This window comes from Aspergillus ibericus, assembly GCF_003184845.1.
Source record: "Aspergillus ibericus CBS 121593 unplaced genomic scaffold BO80scaffold_35, whole genome shotgun sequence".
NCBI lineage: Eukaryota > Fungi > Ascomycota > Eurotiomycetes > Eurotiales > Aspergillaceae > Aspergillus > Aspergillus ibericus.
The window spans coordinates 231,548-248,208 of record NW_020292133.1 but is presented as its reverse complement, the minus strand read 5'-3'; the positions used below and the strand labels follow the sequence as shown (position 1 = coordinate 248,208).

Genomic DNA, 16,661 nt, shown 5'->3' with positions numbered 1-16,661 from the left:
AGGGAAAAAAAAAAAAAAAAAAAAAAAAAAAAAATGGATACGAGTTCGGTAGACTCCCACACGGCAGCATGTTCAGCTATTATAGGTCGTAATCTTAAGGCATATGCACTCTGAAACAAATACAACATGGTCTAAAAAAGATAATCGAAGCTGAGTAAATCTCCCGTCATCCCGTCGAATTCGCCAAAGTCGCGCCCAAACAGGTAGTCCTCACCCTCCGTGGGTCGTTGCAGATTGAAGGGTCGCGCTTCCAAGTAGTACGTCTGATCCGAGAGCCCTGGCTCCGGTCCATAAGTGGGAGGACCCCCGGACAGGGCCTCCATCACTCGTTCCGCTGAATGTGGGGTGGCGTTCTCGGGCGCCGGCGTTGCCATGGGTGCACCCGGCAAACTGGCTGGGAGCGGGGGCACTGCATACCCTGACGCTACCGGGGTAGAGTCCAAATGTGTCATTTGGGGTTGGGAAACAGCAACAAGTGGGAAGCTCTCGGTCGCATTGACCTGGGGAGTATGCGTCTCAATGCCGCGCGGGTAGAGATTCGGATCGGACGCTACCGTCTCATCCACGGCAGGGCCGATGTACTTCTGGTCCCTCTGGGGGGTAGCGTCAAAGGCGTGCTCCGTCAGGCCGGCTGTATACGGCGCACTGGGCCTTTCCGAGCCCACCTCGACGGTATCATTCGGACTTTGAGATTGCGACCCATGATCCGATTTGGTAAATGTAGCTGTCAGTACCTGCAAAACGTCGGTTAGTTAGGGTTCACCATGGAGCCAAGGATGGTCGTACCGTCAATGCCACGTGAAGGCGACGGGAATGGGAGCTGTAAGGGGTGAGGCACATCAGCATACGCTTTGCCGTGTTTAAGTCGACCTTCAGCGCCTTGACGGTGTCGGGGCTCTTGGAGCCAACCACCACGTATACTAATGACAGCCCAGCCGTGCAAACCATGTACGCAATCCGCCAGTGTGCCCCGTAGAGAAGCCCATCTCGATGCATGTCCTCCGTCAGACGGATGAGATTACGGCTGGCATCAACACACGCCGAGGCATATTTATGGAATCCGTGCTCGGCATGGCCATTGCTCTCGGTGTTATCGACAAAGTAATGCAGGAATGGCCGATATAGGAGAATCTGGACGTGAGAATATGTCATCCACAGCTCGTACTTGGCCCTGTAGCAGGTCAGCCTGTTTCCCAACGGGTTGGCACCGGCATGCGGTGGCTTACTTTTCCAGGTGTGGAGCATATCGACTTCTTCCCAGTCGATAGCCAAGCGGTAGTGACGCAGCCCACTTCTGCAGCTCACCCTCAAGCTGCGTGACAATTTCATTGCTTACCAGGTGGCTCATCGACCCACTGTTGGTTTTTCTCCGCACCCCACCCGACGGATACAGCTCATGCACAATCCGATCCAGAATATTATGTAGCTTTAAAAGGGCCACGGACCCGGACATACTCCGGATCATGGCAGGGTCTTGCAAGGACTGGGATATCCTATTCGACTTGAGGTCGTTATCATCCAAATCCAGGGGCTGTTCAATGTCGATCTCGGTGGCCCGGATTGGCTGCGGATAGCCGCACATTGATGCGACGACCATCAACAGTTGTCGCAACGACCAGAAGAGCCGCCGTTTGATCTCCGCGACTATGAGGTTGTCTCTCGAATTTGGCAACTGGAGGTTCATGCGAACGGCCAAAGAAAAGGCATGGGAGAGACACGTGTAGCATGGCGAGAGCCTTTCAGTACTCAGAATGAACAGGTTCATGTAGAAGATCGCTTGTAGGGTTACAATGTCACTGCAGTCATGAAGATCAACCAGGTCACGGCACGTCGCAAAGTACTTTGTCCTACTCCAGTTAGCATTATTCCCTGCCAGAACAGGTCCAGGGAAGGCACCTCTCCGCGGTTATATCATCCCCACTCTCCGACGAACCATCTACTACCTTCTCGAATAAACATCCCAAGGCCATGAGGGCGTAGACCAGCGGAATGTGCCGCAGTTCGCCCTCCCCGTAGTCACTCCGATCCAAGCTGTAGAGCAATTCGAAGGCCGAGTCAAACGTTGGTCGATGCACCACATGATACAGCACACTGGCATCCAACGCGATGTTAGTCAAGTGCTCTGCCCGTTCGCGCGGTGGCAGGGCGACGACCCGGGGCGCCGGATTGGCCGACTGGAAGAGCTTGACGCCGGGTTGTTTCTCCCTGATGCGAAGTCGGCTGTCGAAGTCGGCACCTGGCCAGTCTCCCAGCTCCGCCTTGAGGCGCTCTATAAAAGCTCGGTCGGCCGAGGAGACACCAAACCGGGCTTCGCCTTGGCTTGGCCGCGCCTGAGCCCGGGACTCTGTCGGATCGGTATCGGCATCGATGGCGCCGGTTGTTGACGACGGATGCGGTTGAGTCGAGGACTTGTCGGACGGGGGCGAGTCTTTGGCGGCCGAGATGGTATGATAGGACTCCTCCATGGCCTTGACCCTTTTCTCCAACTCCTGCAGGCGGTCGAAATGCGGGGAAGCTTTTCGTTTGCGACGTGGTTCGGGATAAACGCAGTCTGTGCCCGTTAGCCCAGCCCGATCTTCCGTCTGTGCTCTGCTCTTTATGCGGGGAAGATCGCACCATTGAAGGAGGTGCGACAATGGTTGCAGGTGGTGGCACCATCGCACTTGATTTTCATCTGGCGACATCGCTCACATGCCCGGCGGGTACGGTCCTTGGGTCTCCCGGCGGCATCGGACTGGGTAGGGTTCCCATTGGGGGGTGGGGGCATCTGGAAGTGGCGGAACATGGCGAGAACGAGGAGCACTCGACTGCTTTGCAGTCATTAGGGAGATAGGGAAGGATAGCATGCGACCATGAGCCGGTGGGATGGGAGGAAATGAGAGATGGGAGAGAAGTGTCAGATTCCGCCCGATCGCGAGTTTTCGCCAATCCAATGACGCACCAGTAAGCCGGGGATCACGTGGCGGGCGGGCGGCGTGCTGAGGAAGCTGTGAAGGAGCCGCGGCCGTTGTTGTTGTTGGTTGGTTTCGTATTGAGCGCATTTCTTCTCGAACTAGCCACCGTTCGTAAGTAAGCTAGGCAGGGTGTGGTGGCGGTCGGGCTGGTCTTATTGCTGAGCCTGAGCCTACACAGTCTAGATTACGGAGTCCCAAGGGGCAGCCGCCCACCCGGACAGCAGCACACTCGGGAGGCCCCGGTGTTACCCACCGCCCCCGTTACAGCCGATCTCTCCACTCCGGTGGCCTGGATGCTGTCCCGTGTAGTCTCCTACAGCCCGTCTATCACAACCACGCCTACGGTGCAGCCCGTGATAGACTCAAACCCAGATATCACAAAAGGGTGGTCTACGATCTCCACCGTACTATTCCCTCTCATGCTTATTTCTATACAGTCCTCTCTCTTCCAGTCAGTACATATATTTATAGCAATGATTTATTTTGTCATGGTCCCAGCCGGTTCTCCGATCGGTATTCAGACCAGGATTATTAGGCCGTGGGATTCTGGCCAAGAAATTTCCTCCCCTGTAATACACCTACGACTGTCGCTTCCGTTGTTCCCGTCCAATCTCGCGTCTTGATCCTACGTAGCTTAACTACGGCCCTATAGGACCTCGGGGAACGGGTTCCGGCTGGGTGGGGTGTTCATATCACAATCATATTTAGTAAGGTCATCATCCATTAGTCTACTTGCTTAAGCTACTAAATCCCTCAATCCCCCATCTGTTTCCCTTCATGCCTTCAGGTGCTCATCAAACCACTGCAGAGCCTGGATGAACGCATTCTCCTTGGCGAACAGCACCTTGGGGTCGCTGAGGTCTCCCCGAAGGGCAAATCTAGATCCGCGTCAGCAGCGCTCATCACTCTGTCCAAAGCAAGCATCACTTACCCGTGTCCGACACCGCCATAGAGGGTGACGGCGTAAGGCAGCGCCAGCGCCTCCAAGACCTGCTCCGACTCGTGGCGCTTCTCTGCCGGAAAGACGTGGTCCTTCTCGGCCGCCGCAATCGCCAGAGGGCCCTTGATGGCCTCCAACTCCTCCTTCTCCACCAGACTGGGGTGCGCCAGGAAGCCCACGTCCACCTTGCCCTGGTCGGGCTTCAGGAACCGCACAACGTACTTGGCGCCGAAGCAGTACCCGATGGCTCCGATTTTCTTCCCGCAATCAGTCTCCGTGATGCAATCCGTTCCGAAGGGACAGACAACTTACCTTGATGTTGTACTTGGTGCGCAGTTCAGCAATGGTCTTTTCCAAGATGGGGTCGATGACCGGGGGAGTGTGCGCAATCTTCTTCTCGTGGTATTCGCCCTGGAGCCACTTGGGGAGCTCCAGACCGGCAGCTCCACCAATGGGGATGGGGTCGCCATAGAAGAGATCGGGGATCAGGACGAGGTAGCCATTGGCGGCGAACTGGTCCGCGATCAACTGGGCATTGTTGAAGCGGTGGCCAAGAATATCGGTCAACCTGCGGGGTCTCGGTCAGCCAAAGCTTAATTTCGCTTTCCCTGCGTGCGGCGGAACGGACAGGATGATAGCCTTCTCGGTGGGCCCCTCGGGAGCCTTCTTATAGACTTCAAAGTCACCAATGGTGATGAATTCGCCAGACGCGTCGCCTTCGTGCTTGACGCCCTGGAAGCAGCACTTTCTGGGAGGGTATGAGGCCATGTTTGGGAATTGAATAAGATTGGAAGGGATGCGGAAGGGAGGCGGGGTTGATGGTGACGGTTCGCTGTGAGGGTCTCCGTGGTCTGGATGCTCGCTCTGTGACCGCGGACTCGTCCCGGTATCTTATATCCCTTTATGCTCCCGCATCTCCTCCACTGCCTTACGTGAATGAATTCCGTGTGATCGGAACATGATAATCGTATCTCCCTTATTTCCGACCACCCGCCGTGTACCTGAAGGCGGCGATGGCGACGAGTCCTGCTGTTCTCGCATGCTCGGGGGTCATCCGGAGCGGATGTCCATCCATCAGCCTCCGAGTTGGAGGCCGATTGGAGACGGCCCGACCGGGATGCAGGCTAGTGTTCGTCTCGCGCTAACCTCAATCTCGGCTCCCGGCTCAGGTTAGCCGAACGGGAGGTAACTGCTTACTCTTGACACCGTTGAACGGACTTTTCTGCAAGTCCAGTGCTCAGGTCCCATTATCCCGTAACTCTGCCGCAAGCCAGTCCTCAAGCCGTTTGCCAAGTGCCAAGGGCGGCCGATGGTGACACCTCAGGCAACAAGGCACCAGCACGGAGGATACGCTGCCCAATTCGGACATCCGTCAGAAGCACCCATCCTCAGGCCGGGGGAAGTCATGTGAGACGCGCGGGGCTGCCGACCGGCATTGTGAAGCTCCGATCCAGCGCATCCCGGACTATCCTCCAGCAAAAACGCGAGCAGCAAGTGACCTGCTATGTTCCAGTCTTCCCGGTCACTCTCCACCTCGGATGTCTACTGACAGCGGAGGTTGATGGTCAGTGTAACAATGGCCAGAAGCGCAAGGTAATTTCCCTATATCCGTGGTTGCAGTGGGGTGGGGGATGCATCCTGACCAGCTCTTTTGTCCACAGACCCAATGCGATCCGGCCCCTCCCTACGCGACTGACATCACATCCACCCTGAGTTATCGCAACTCGCGTCGTGACCGAAATCGAACTGCGTCCCCTGCCCTCGCTACGATGAGTACATGGGAAGCAGCAATCGCTACCCTCCAAGGGATCGCAGGCACCCCGACGCCACTCATAGTTCCGGATCTCACAGCATGCCGGTCGCGGGATATGGACACTCGACATCTCAACCACATGGCGACTGGGTTGGAAGTACTAAGAATTCTGCTACAATTGTCGAAGGGCGATACCTCATGCCTTATCTCTGTGACTGGGGTTCGGGATAACATACGATAATCTGCCTCCGGCCGACAGCGAGGCCAACACTCCGATCTGGTCTCCTTTTTCTACACTCGGTATCTACCGCCGGAAGGCAAATCCTTTCTCTAGCACAGGTGACCACATCCGCAAGCATCACAAGCCAATCCCTTCATTGAGCGCCGATTCGGCAAAATATGTCAAGACGTCTAGTTCGTGGCGGCATGTTCCATGGTCAGCATACAGCTAGTCTGTACATTGGGTCTTGGGCACCATCAACGCAATGGGCGGTATGCGGGCCGACAGGTATACTATCAAAAACTGTCGAGCCAAGTAGGCGCTCTCATACTTTATCAAGGCTCTTTTGGTACCGTCTACCAAACATTTTCACGCTCGACAACTGCTACTTAGAATGATCTACCCTGTTCAGTTGAGCACCTTTTGCAGGTTTAGGGTACTAACGGACAGGATGGCTGCTCAAAATTCGGCCGCATTGCAGCACTAATCGTCAATAGACGCGATGCCTAGGATACACCTTGCTTCAGGTGACATGGACTGCCTTCAAAAGGATGGAGGTGTCGTGCAGACAAATAATGTTCTGGCACTACCGCGCCATGGAAAATAGTGACGAGCTTTAGGTTACCGTCATCGACAGCTATGTGTACGTCAACTAACCTCCGATGTCGTTCAGTGAGGACCTCAGAAGCCCTCGCCGCGAGTGTGCATGCAAGTTAGACCATCGGTCAATGAACCCCATTGGTCGGGTTCGTGTACTCAAATCTTTCGGTGCACCCCTGGTCCACATATGTCAGAGTAACACCACCTACAAGCAGATTACTTTCTCTCGCCTTAATTCCGTGCCCTCTTGTGCCTCAGGAGATACTGTCTCATCATTCTCAAACCATACGCATCGCTCCTCTGCCATGGTCTGCCATTGGACCCATCGAGACCCACCGAGAACGCCTGCAGAACGATCCATGTTGCCTGCCGGATTTCTACAGTATTACCGAGCTCTGCGGCAGCATATAAACTCTTTCATAGATGCAACCCTGCTTCAGTCATCCGGCCAACGGTACTGCTCCATATTGACACGGCCCGGCTCCGCGGAATTGAGATACATTAATCTTAGTGTTGACATCGCGGCCAACATCAATGCGTCTGCTTCGCTCATTGACTTATATTTAAAGCGCTAGTTGGTAGTAATAGTGACCCGGAAATCACGCAGCAAGGTCCTGTACTGGCCCAGCCCCAGGACGCAGCCTTTTCAGTGACATCAACAACCCGTGAAGTTATATTGAAAACCCAAAAAATGAAAAAAAAAAAAAAAAGTACGACTCGCATAACATGAGGACCCAGTACTACGTCTATCATGGGCCCATTGAAAGGGACCGGCGAGTTGTCATGCTATTGATCTTGGCGTGGGTCATAGAGATCCCAGAAGTCAGTTTGAAGGATCAAAAAAGCGGGCGGATACATAGGGGAAGTTGTGTATTCAAGCAATTTAGCGAAACAAAATGCACATGGGTGGAGTGTGGCTGGGATAATCGTCCAGTCTGACCATATCTAACAGGGACAAGACCCCTGTCACTTATAACCCTGGACCAGGGCAATTGTCTGTGAGCCAACTGAGGTGTCTACTTTTTCCAACGGATTTCTAGTGCGATATTTATCGTGTTTCCGACTCATAAGGCTGCGGGTAAACTTCCGAGTGGGTCTTAAGGCAAACACGCCTCTGGTGGGCATCCAAGTCTTCTCTATGTTACATTGTGTACACATCCGGCTGCGAAGACATCGGAGGGCAAAATACCTCTGATTGCTTGGTTTGTAGTACCATAAGTCATCTGCAAGCGAGGTTGTTGCGGGATTGGGCCACCAACTGGAGCAGGTTCAACGGATAGGCCGCCATTGTAATGACCTCACCCTTCCAAGAGCCTTTGCCGTTGGCGATTCGGCTGCTTGGCTCAAGCTATGGTGGAGTCGGTGCCTCGAGTCTGCTGCGCAAAGTGTTATGGCAAATAACAGCGAGACCTCGACCCACATGGCAGGAACATGTCTTGCGCTGCCAAGTGATAGGGCTCATATACCAAATAAACCAACGACGATTGAAGCTCGGATCCGAGAAGAGCACAGTGCGGTCACGTACAGTTTGTCATATGGGTTAGCTCGTCCTCTCGTTCCATCACATGGGGGCAAGAAGCCCAGGGGGACGTTCTCCAGTCCATCCACTGTTGCGTCCGGACAGAACAAATCGCCCGGCTATCCGTGAGACGTGGAGTAAGCCTTGGTAGCCTGGCAAAAGAGGCACTAGCTCGCACGTGCAAGCATCCCTGATGCGGAGTGGACGGTGGGTCAGATGGTCCCTTTTCCCGAGGACATGCCGTTGACCCTCTGTACTAATTGGCTCACGTCGGCTATCATAGTTGCCTGATCCTGGTCCCATCCCGGTCCAGCGTTCGACAGCTTCTTCGGGGCTTCTGTTCCTTGCATGCGGGCGCAATTCATGGGACGAGTGTGTGCCAGTAATATCGCCGCGTGGCGGAGGGACTGGCGCCTTTGGCTCGCGCGACCAAGCTTTGGCCAAGGAAGCTTGTTGCCAGGATCCGGATGAGCAGCGCCGAGCTGTCACCCAAGTTCGGCAGTACTAGAGGCAGTTGATCGCAGTCCCACTGCGGTCCTGCCTGGCCTCCCGGGTCTACAAGACGGATTGCACGTTTTCGGGGGTGGTTTGCGTCCGAGTCTCGGTCGCCTATGCAAGCACGGGACAAGCGAGGCGATGGGGAAGAAAGTGGGAAGACGGCTGCAGCGACCCCGGAGATAAGCGCTATCGAGCTTCCCCTCATCCCTGCCGCGTGCATGCGCTAGAGTGATTAAGCTGCTGCCATTGACCAACCCGCGTCCGTGCCTGTGGCCACTCCACCCGAGAGTCCGGCCAGTGGGAGAGCTGCCCAAAGCCACGCCTCGACTCGCGCCGTGTGATTCGAATGCGAGCAGCTCCACCGGGCCGTGGCCTCAGCCCTGTTGCGTCGGTCCGGTTGCTGCTCGCTTTGGGATGCTGGGCACGTGGGCTGTCGCAGGCCGTTGTCAGTGGAGGACGCTTTGCCAGCTCTCTTCCGCGGCCTTCCTAGCCCCTCGCATCTGGCATGAGGCAATTCGCAGTACCCCAAATTCACTCCGATGGAGGGGTATAAAAGCTCCTCCACGACCCCCTCTTCGGACAACCCACCCCGCTCGTCATCCCCAAACTCCGAGGCCCTCTCAATTGTCTGCCAACCCTCAGATCACCATGCCGCGTTCTTCTCTCATCACCCTCACCTGTGCGCTGGCTGCCGGCGCCTCCGCCTTCTCCTACGGCGCGGCTGCCCCCCAGTCCTCCCAGGAGAAGCAGTTCTCTCAGGAGTTCCGCGACGGCTACAGTATCCTCAAGCACTATGGTGGTAACGGTCCCTACTCCGAGCGGGCGTCCTACGGTGTCGCCCGTGACCCTCCTACCGGCTGTGAGGTCGACCAGGTCATCATGATCAAGCGTCACGGCGAGCGCTACCCCTCCCCCTCCGCCGGCCAGGGCATCGAGGAGTCCCTGGCCAAGGTCTACAGCATCAACACTACCGAGTACAAGGGTGACCTGGCCTTCCTGAACGACTGGACCTACTACGTCCCCAACGAGTGCTACTACAATGCCGAAACGACCAGCGGTCCCTACGCCGGTCTGCTGGACGCCTACACCCAGGGTACCGAGTATCGTGCTCGCTACGGCCATCTTTGGGACGGCGAGTCGGTTGTGCCCTTCTTCTCCAGCGGATACGGTCGTGTTATCGGCACGGCCCGCAAGTTCGGGGAGGGCTTCTTCGGATACAACTACTCGACCAACGCCGCCCTCAACATCATCTCCGAGTCCGAGGTCCAGGGTGCCGACAGCCTGACTCCCAGCTGCGACACCGATAATGACCAGACCACCTGTGACAACTTGACCTCCCTCATGCCCCAGTTCAAGATCGCTGCTGCTCGTCTGAACGCCCAGAACCCCGGCATGAACCTCACTGAGACCGATGTCTACCACCTGATGGGTATGTATCCGCGGCCGAAGTCCAGACCCAAGCTAATAGCCACCAGTGATGGCCTCCTACGAGCTCAATGCCCGCCCCTTCTCTAACTGGATCAACGCCTTCACCCAGGACGAGTGGGTAAGCTTCGGCTACGTTGAGGATCTGAACTACTACTACTGCGCTGGGTGAGTTTCTTGTTCATACCCCAAAGACCGTCACTAACCATCGACTTAGCCCCGGAGACAAGAACATGGCTGCTGTCGGTGCTGTCTACGCCAACGCTAGTTTGACCCTCCTGAACCAGGGACCCAAGAAAGCCGGTTCCCTGTTCTTCAACTTGTATGCTTCTCACTCTCTGTGACCAATTCCATAAGCTAACAAGCTCAGTGCTCACGACACCAACATCACCCCCATCCTCGCCGCCCTGGGCGTCCTCATCCCCGACGAGGACCTCCCTCTGGACCGCATTCCCTTCGGCAACCCCTATACAACCGGCAACATCGTGCCCCAGGGTGGACACCTCACCATCGAGCGTCTGAGCTGCCAGGCGACTGCTCTGTCGGACGAGGGCACCTTTGTGCGTCTGGTGCTGAACGAGGCCGTGCTCCCCTTCAACGCCTGCCAGTCCGGCCCCGGCTACTCTTGCCCGCTGGCCAACTACACCTCGATCCTGAACAAGGATCTGCCTGATTACACCACCACCTGCAACGTGTCGTCGTCGTACCCGCAGCACCTGTCGTTCTGGTGGAACTACAACACCACCACTGAGCTGAACTACCGCACTAAGCCGATTGCCTGCCAGGAGGGTGAGGCTATGGATTAGATGGGATGAGTGATGATGTGAATGAGTTGGTGGCTGCGCTACCGGGTGATGGAATGATGTTTATGTGACGAGCTTATGATCACCATGTTAATATGTCTTGGATGCACAGTCTGGTGAATGTATATAATGGTAATAATGGCTATATATTTATCGATGGTTTTGAGAGTGTTATTTCACCAATGATCCGGTCGAGAGCTTGGAGCACTGACCAATGGCTACTCGATAAATCCAAATTCTTCTAGCTTTCATTCCTGAAAGCTCGGCCGGTAATCCCAGCGCAGTGGATTATGTCTCGAAGGATTTGAAGATATGCCTCGGTTCAACTGTGGGGCCTCGCCATAACCATCCGGCCATCATTCGGCTTCCTCTTCACGGTCGCGTTTGTGTATTATGACTTTACATACGTTGTAAGTATATCGATTGGGCTCGTACTAGCTTGCCAAAATGCATCGCGACGTTAGTATACGAGCAGAGTGAGAAATGAAGTATGAATTTGAGAAACGGGCCGCCAACCAACAAGGTGATGGAAAGAATACATATTGCCGTGAAGGGATTGACTCCAGCACATCAAGGACATCGCGAATCTGATTCGAACCCAGATGAAGAGCCTTCTTCACCAATTTGAAACACCGTAAATATTCCTACTACTATGACGCTACGATATATACAGACTACTGTGGCCTAACGAGCAGTTTAGGGAGTGGAATGCTGGCCGGCCAGCGGATTGGCATGGGATGATTGTTGCACAAAGTGTGTACTCTGCTTCGTAACAAGAACAACAACAAAAATTAGAAATGATGCGTTTTAATCAATAAGTACTGCATTTTGACAGTGTCAGCCCATGGATGCGACGAGTAGCAAGAAGAAAGAGATTACCCTGCTTGCATAAAGCAAAAAGGAAAAGGAAAAAGAAATGCTCCCACGCGGATTTGAACCGCGGACCTCATGATTACTAGTCATGCGCTCTACCAACTGAGCCATAGGAGCTGTTGATGTATGAAGCTTACCAGCTTGGTCATATGATCGTTACAATTTATTTCAACAGTTTGCTCTGGTTCCCCAAGGGTCAGTTTACAGGCGCCCGACCTGCGACAGCACCGGTTAGTCTATGAGATCCAATTCTCACACGACGCCGAAGTCCCCCGGGCAGGAGTATGCAGATGGGAGTGGCCAGCGGCAATGGCTTTCATGGAAGGGTATGGGAACACATCTTGAATGGTAGGATAACTCTCCCAATATGGCACGGCATTGACTGAAATAGGCTCGTTACATAACCATGGCCTTCGACACCGAAGAGCGAAGGGCTTTACTCCGGGTTGTTGCCATCAAAATTGCCGGGATCTTGAGTTTAGCCGGCATAAAGTGGCAGTCATGTGCACTACGTACCGATAGGACAGAGATCCAATCCTGGCTTGAGTGAAAAGGGCACTGCGGAGCATCATGTGAGAAATTGCAGCAAAGAACAGGGGGCACGGCGGTGTTGACAAGCTTCAATCGCTCCCGCGTTATTTACAAAGCATGCTAGCGTTGAGCGACTGTAGGTAAAGTCTCTTCCCAAAGACTTAGCTCCTGTTTGGTGCAAAATCTGAGCTTTGAACTGGTTCATCCTTTCAATATTGTCTCTATCTACCGCTTCAACCGAACAAGAAGGGGTTCTTTCTGAGGGGGGGTGGGTGGGGGATAGCAAAGACCCCCAGAACATAGCTTCAACTCATAACTCTAAAACAGAACTATACATACATTCAGACTACAAATCTAAATTAAGTACTGTGTTTATAGGTACTTGACGAGGCCCTTTAGGAGCGCCTGACAAGGCCCTTGAAGAATCCTTTAGGAGTGCTTAACGAGACCCTTTAGAAGTACTTTGACTAGATGCTTTGGAAAATGCGTTGTAGTATGTCAAGAACCACGTAGGAAAAAAGAAATATATCCCTTCTCAGCCCCGGGCGTATAAGGTAGAAATATGGCATGTCTCAACATAAGAATCAAGATACTTCGCAATGCTTTGAGCTGTGCGCGAGACTGTACGTCGTGGACGCAGGTCACGACCTAGTTGAATATTTACATATCGTCCGCATTGACAGAAGATTCAATGATCATCACTCTGATGGATCTACGACCGATTGAGGTCTTGGATCCAATTGAGAATATAATGCTAATTTTCCATCAAAGACAGATCAACCGACTGTAATTGATGGCTATCATAAGGAAGACCCGGTTGTCTGACAGCATCGCCCGCCAAACTGGGATCAACCGCAAATTCGAGTGATTCTGCTAGCAAACGCTCGCAGAAATCAGGCCCGTGTTTCCTTTGGTTGAAGGAAGGGATGACCCGCCAGCTCGCCAGCTGCTTTTCTCAAATTAGGATGCCAACCAAGCATTCCCCTGGCAAGATCCAGAAACGCTTCCTTCTCTTCTCCCTCAAGGACGGACACTGAGTCGCCTAGCTTCCGGTCAGGAATCAGGCCTTCGTAGAGAAAGCGACCTAAACGTCCTGTGAGTCAGAAAATAACCCGTCGAGATAGGGATGAGTAATACCATTATTATCAAAGAACGGCCCGCAGAAGTACTCCTCCGCGGTCTCACATACCCTGTCATCTTCTCGTCTGACAGGTTCCGGCCACGAGTACTCCCGCATGTATTGATACCTTTGTATGATCTCCGGAGGGGGTGGCCCGAATAAAGCAATCATCTCAGCAATGTGTCGTTTCGCATCGTACCGACCGTTTCGATCATGGATATGCTGAAATAGCTCTCTGCCTTCGATCATATCCCACAACTGGCTTACGATGAGTAAATGCGCCAACTTTAGAAAAACAGGGAACGTACCAAAACACCAAGATTCCAAATATCTGCAGGCATCTGCCATCCAATACCGAGTATCACCTCCGGCGCCCGATAGTGGTCTGGCTGAATAGGCCAAACACCCCAGTCGTCGTCTTCCTCGAGTCTGGTCGCCAAGCCAAAGTCAACCAGCTGTGGTATACTCCTTAGGCTTCTTAGTGGTCCGAAATCACTACGGGACTGATACACGGCTCGTCCTGTCAAATCGATCTTGAAAGCCATGGGATGTTCAAGCTGAGAGTCCATGAAATTGGCTAGCACGGTTGGGTCCTCGAATGAGATCATGATGTTTTCGAGCTTTAGATCTAGACAGTTGCTTGGCTCAGTTCTATTAACGGGAAGCAAAGCCGGAGATCAACCTACCTGTATGGACGATCCTGCATTCCTTGTGAAGATAATCAAGTCCCATGAGAAGAGCACGAATGTATGTTTTAACAAGTGGCAGTGGCATCCTCTCATTGTCAAAGCGCCGCTGGTACATCGATAATGGCTCCCTCATAGGCATATATACAAGACACGAATGAGAACCCTCTGGACCTCTAGTTTCAAAAGAATCTAGTAATGTTCGGATAACTGAACGACCGCGATGTGATGGGTCTGCCGTGGAGATATAATCTTCAATCTCGCGCTCACGACCAGCAGAGCTAGTATTATTATTAGCGACTTTTAGGGCTACAACGCTCTCTGGCTCCTCGATATGCCTGTATATCTGTTAGAGAACAGAGAACCTCAAGTTGAACAAAGTTCAATGAAGGCTATCCTTACAAATCACGCGCGAGCCATACTGTTGATGAAACGCCCCAGCCAACCTTGACTAGGGCTTGATAACGATCGGCGAGTATCTCTCCAGGCTTCGCTGGATAGAAGTTCTTGGAATTGTATACTGGCGAGATCTCTTCGTCAACGAGTATGCCGGGCGGTAAAGGTGGCCCGGGAGAAGGCATGGAAAACGGTTTCTTGCGAAGCAAAGCGGATAAACGAGGAACAGACGGTCTTATAGTGTTCATTACAGAGTTACTTCCGTCAACTCGACGGAGGAATGTGATAGCTTAGTTGTCAAATAAGAAGAAGAGGAGGAGAGAGAATCAAGGAGCCCGAGCACGGGTGGTGAGCGTGATCACGTGGCACGATGATCAGAAGGTGACTATTCTTGATACAGACTAGCGGGAAACAGGCTGTCAGCCAATGAGACCATCGGATGCTTCCGATCAAAACAGCGAGGTAGACGACCATACCTTGCCAAAGGCCACGACTACGCTGCGTAAAGAAGGCCAGAGCGTTGGGGAGAGGTGGGTGAAGCTGACGGTAACTACGGTAAGGCAGTCGGAGTACCACCTCGATCCTCGTACGACGTTGACAGCCGAACAATAATAGCATGCCAGAGTAGCTCCGGTCACGCTTCATTGGCTACGCCCTAGAAAGTCTCTCCTGTTTCTGTCACAGATGCTATCTGAGGGCGCATATGTGACCAATAGTCCTTTACACTGCTACTGCTGCCTACCGATGATCAATCAGGCACTGCCCTGAATTTGGCGCCCCGGGGGAAACCCATTTAGCAACAGGGGGTAAGCGCCCGGTTGCAACACGGACTGTGTCAGCCTCTAGCTGAGCCTCGACTCCAGCCGTGTCGGGGACGAATTATATCCTATCATTACCCAGGTCTGCCGGACGGCTGAGACCAGAAAACCATGGAGATGGATGGGTAGGGAGGGCGGCAATGCAACCGATGTAGTACGTCAAGGTCACAGTAGATGCGCAAGAACAGCTCTGGTTCGAGGCACTTATCTTTAGGCCCGAAGATTCCATGAGAGCCTAACATGCTCGAAAAATAATTTGTAGCTCCTCTGCCAATGGATTTGTCGACGCTCTGTGCCGTCCACAACGAAACGCAAGGCTGTGTGAATGATGCCCTAGTTGATACCGCTCCTGACGAGGGTATATAAGCGAGTTGTATACCACAGCTCATGAGCATCATTCTAGTCTCATCAGATTATTTTCATACTCTAAGAAGCCTTTCACAGTTGAAGAATCATACTCTTTGATCATTGTCGACATCTGGATCTACGAAAGCTAAACAATCATGGCTATGCGAGCATTTTCAAGCACCGCCGGACAGTTGAAGCAGCTCAATTGGAGTCTCTACGGAACAACCATCGACGTCAACTGGTTGATCCAGCAGATCGAGCGCTCCATCGATGAAGTTCCCGGGTTGAGGGCTCGTGTTGTCAGCGCGCAGGTAATGTAAGACACTTGCCTCCTGCCTTTCCCCTTGGATTGAAGTACGAGTTTAGCTAATGTGGATAGCGGAAATCCTCACCCCACCCCCAACCGCAACGACCCGTACCATGGATCCGTGGTCCTTCTGGACAAGGAAGGTAAACGGGTTACATCCGCGCATGCCTACCTCAACGGGTATGTCAAGTTTTCCAGAGAGACGGCATTCAAGCCCGTGAAGCTTCCCCCGATACCTGGAGCACCAGTCTTCCCGCCGGAGGGCATCGAGACTGTGAAGTCTAGTTCGCCGTCTGGATCTAATCAGTCGACCTCTAAGACGGGCAAGAAATGATAGATAAGCATCATTAGTTGCGCTGGATATGTGGTCTGCAGGCAGATGTATGATTGGGTTTTGTTGTCACTAGTGCATGTTTGGCTGGCCTTCTTGTTGGTTGTTTCATATGATTTTGCCTTGATATTTTCCATGAATATTCCATATTAGATCCATCCATGTAGTTATTATGGCGAGGGCAGAAAGCTATGTAAGGTTGGCTCTATCCACTGTGGTTGGAGCGTTCTACCCAGGGTACCTCCATTTGAATGTAGGCGCTAAAGGTAAGAATCAACTATATCATTATCTAGTATATTGTTTCAGCTCATAGATGTGTAATCATTCATTACTGTGGAAAAATATACTTTAGCTGACTCAATTATTGAGATAACCATTTCCCGACAAAATACAGCCAGGCCCTCAACATTCAACAAGCTCTCCAATGACGTCGCATCACACTCTGACCGCTAGACTTGTGTAGCACACACGAACAAAGCAAATTAGGAGTAGTGACCGATGACGTGAGCGTGCCCGACACCTGCAAGGCTGAGGGGTGG

The 16,661-nt window shown here is 53.0% G+C and overlaps 8 protein-coding genes and 1 non-coding gene across 9 annotated transcripts; 4 read left to right on the top strand and 5 right to left on the bottom strand.

Annotated features, from left to right (window-relative positions):
• Positions 1 to 127: 127 nt before the first annotated feature.
• BO80DRAFT_427337 (uncharacterized protein) lies at positions 128 to 3,056 on the bottom strand. The gene is made up of 5 exons (XM_025719983.1): positions 2,617 to 3,056; positions 1,897 to 2,551; positions 1,227 to 1,847; positions 787 to 1,171; positions 128 to 734 (listed from the first exon to the last, which is right to left on the bottom strand). Exons 1-5 carry the CDS (start codon positions 2,783 to 2,785, stop codon positions 132 to 134), a joined length of 2,433 nt encoding a protein of 810 aa, XP_025572858.1. The 5' UTR covers positions 2,786 to 3,056; the 3' UTR covers positions 128 to 131.
• Positions 3,057 to 3,729: 673 nt separating this feature from the next.
• BO80DRAFT_412442 (alpha/beta-hydrolase) lies at positions 3,730 to 4,954 on the bottom strand (the record flags this gene model as incomplete). Its single annotated transcript, XM_025718021.1, has 4 exons — positions 4,523 to 4,954; positions 4,207 to 4,462; positions 3,886 to 4,151; positions 3,730 to 3,832 (listed from the first exon to the last, which is right to left on the bottom strand). The coding sequence occupies exons 1-4, from the start codon at positions 4,660 to 4,662 to the stop codon at positions 3,730 to 3,732; spliced, it is 765 nt and encodes a 254-aa protein (XP_025572857.1). The 5' UTR covers positions 4,663 to 4,954.
• Positions 4,955 to 6,395: 1,441 nt separating this feature from the next.
• Positions 6,396 to 7,238, top strand: BO80DRAFT_157885 (uncharacterized protein). Its single transcript, XM_025713839.1, has one exon. It carries the CDS (start codon positions 6,530 to 6,532, stop codon positions 7,040 to 7,042), a length of 513 nt encoding a protein of 170 aa, XP_025572856.1. The 5' UTR covers positions 6,396 to 6,529; the 3' UTR covers positions 7,043 to 7,238.
• BO80DRAFT_427334 (uncharacterized protein) lies at positions 7,135 to 7,562 on the top strand. Its single transcript, XM_025719982.1, has one exon. The coding sequence runs from the start codon at positions 7,194 to 7,196 to the stop codon at positions 7,404 to 7,406; it is 213 nt and encodes a 70-aa protein (XP_025572855.1). The 5' UTR covers positions 7,135 to 7,193; the 3' UTR covers positions 7,407 to 7,562.
• Positions 7,563 to 8,231: 669 nt separating this feature from the next.
• Positions 8,232 to 8,801, bottom strand: BO80DRAFT_157888 (uncharacterized protein). Its single transcript, XM_025713840.1, has one exon. It carries the CDS (start codon positions 8,702 to 8,704, stop codon positions 8,348 to 8,350), a length of 357 nt encoding a protein of 118 aa, XP_025572854.1. The 5' UTR covers positions 8,705 to 8,801; the 3' UTR covers positions 8,232 to 8,347.
• A 192-nt stretch (positions 8,802 to 8,993) lies between these two features.
• Positions 8,994 to 10,881, top strand: BO80DRAFT_427333 (histidine phosphatase family protein). The gene is made up of 4 exons (XM_025719981.1): positions 8,994 to 9,913; positions 9,960 to 10,077; positions 10,127 to 10,231; positions 10,280 to 10,881. The coding sequence occupies exons 1-4, from the start codon at positions 9,133 to 9,135 to the stop codon at positions 10,713 to 10,715; spliced, it is 1,440 nt and encodes a 479-aa protein (XP_025572853.1). The 5' UTR covers positions 8,994 to 9,132; the 3' UTR covers positions 10,716 to 10,881.
• A 748-nt stretch (positions 10,882 to 11,629) lies between these two features.
• Positions 11,630 to 11,702, bottom strand: BO80DRAFT_t227. The gene has a single exon. It is a non-coding gene; the product is annotated as a tRNA-Thr (tRNA).
• A 923-nt stretch (positions 11,703 to 12,625) lies between these two features.
• On the bottom strand, positions 12,626 to 14,607 carry BO80DRAFT_387429 (kinase domain protein). The gene is made up of 5 exons (XM_025717055.1): positions 14,325 to 14,607; positions 13,923 to 14,260; positions 13,545 to 13,864; positions 13,254 to 13,494; positions 12,626 to 13,200 (listed from the first exon to the last, which is right to left on the bottom strand). Exons 1-5 carry the CDS (start codon positions 14,564 to 14,566, stop codon positions 13,010 to 13,012), a joined length of 1,332 nt encoding a protein of 443 aa, XP_025572852.1. The 5' UTR covers positions 14,567 to 14,607; the 3' UTR covers positions 12,626 to 13,009.
• Positions 14,608 to 15,386: 779 nt separating this feature from the next.
• On the top strand, positions 15,387 to 16,346 carry BO80DRAFT_466953 (uncharacterized protein). Its single transcript, XM_025722820.1, has 2 exons — positions 15,387 to 15,800; positions 15,864 to 16,346. The coding sequence occupies exons 1-2, from the start codon at positions 15,640 to 15,642 to the stop codon at positions 16,123 to 16,125; spliced, it is 423 nt and encodes a 140-aa protein (XP_025572851.1). The 5' UTR covers positions 15,387 to 15,639; the 3' UTR covers positions 16,126 to 16,346.
• Positions 16,347 to 16,661: the final 315 nt, after the last annotated feature.

What these genes read in the sequence shown, in the direction of transcription:
- BO80DRAFT_427333 (XM_025719981.1), top strand. Translation starts at nt 9,133, where the DNA reads ATGCCGCGTTCTTCTCTCATCACCCTCACCTGTGCGCTGGCTGCCGGC. An exon ending in CGATGTCTACCACCTGATGG is followed by an intron (nt 9,914 to 9,959) that starts GTATGTATCCGC and finishes AATAGCCACCAG; the next exon opens with TGATGGCCTCCTACGAGCTC. An exon ending in GGTTCCCTGTTCTTCAACTT is followed by an intron (nt 10,232 to 10,279) that starts GTATGCTTCTCA and finishes TAACAAGCTCAG; the next exon opens with TGCTCACGACACCAACATCA.
- BO80DRAFT_427337 (XM_025719983.1), bottom strand. Translation starts at nt 2,785, where the DNA reads ATGTTCCGCCACTTCCAGATGCCCCCACCCCCCAATGGGAACCCTACC. An exon ending in TTGTCGCACCTCCTTCAATG is followed by an intron (nt 2,552 to 2,616) that starts GTGCGATCTTCC and finishes TAACGGGCACAG; the next exon opens with ACTGCGTTTATCCCGAACCA. An exon ending in TATGCTCCACACCTGGAAAA is followed by an intron (nt 1,172 to 1,226) that starts GTAAGCCACCGC and finishes GACCTGCTACAG; the next exon opens with GGCCAAGTACGAGCTGTGGA.
- BO80DRAFT_157888 (XM_025713840.1), bottom strand. Translation starts at nt 8,704, where the DNA reads ATGCACGCGGCAGGGATGAGGGGAAGCTCGATAGCGCTTATCTCCGGG.
- BO80DRAFT_427334 (XM_025719982.1), top strand. Translation starts at nt 7,194, where the DNA reads ATGAGGACCCAGTACTACGTCTATCATGGGCCCATTGAAAGGGACCGG.
- BO80DRAFT_157885 (XM_025713839.1), top strand. Translation starts at nt 6,530, where the DNA reads ATGTCGTTCAGTGAGGACCTCAGAAGCCCTCGCCGCGAGTGTGCATGC.
- BO80DRAFT_466953 (XM_025722820.1), top strand. Translation starts at nt 15,640, where the DNA reads ATGGCTATGCGAGCATTTTCAAGCACCGCCGGACAGTTGAAGCAGCTC. An exon ending in GTTGTCAGCGCGCAGGTAAT is followed by an intron (nt 15,801 to 15,863) that starts GTAAGACACTTG and finishes TAATGTGGATAG; the next exon opens with CGGAAATCCTCACCCCACCC.
- BO80DRAFT_387429 (XM_025717055.1), bottom strand. Translation starts at nt 14,566, where the DNA reads ATGAACACTATAAGACCGTCTGTTCCTCGTTTATCCGCTTTGCTTCGC. An exon ending in ATGCAGGATCGTCCATACAG is followed by an intron (nt 13,865 to 13,922) that starts GTAGGTTGATCT and finishes GCAACTGTCTAG; the next exon opens with ATCTAAAGCTCGAAAACATC. An exon ending in GCCGTTCTTTGATAATAATG is followed by an intron (nt 13,201 to 13,253) that starts GTATTACTCATC and finishes CAGGACGTTTAG; the next exon opens with GTCGCTTTCTCTACGAAGGC.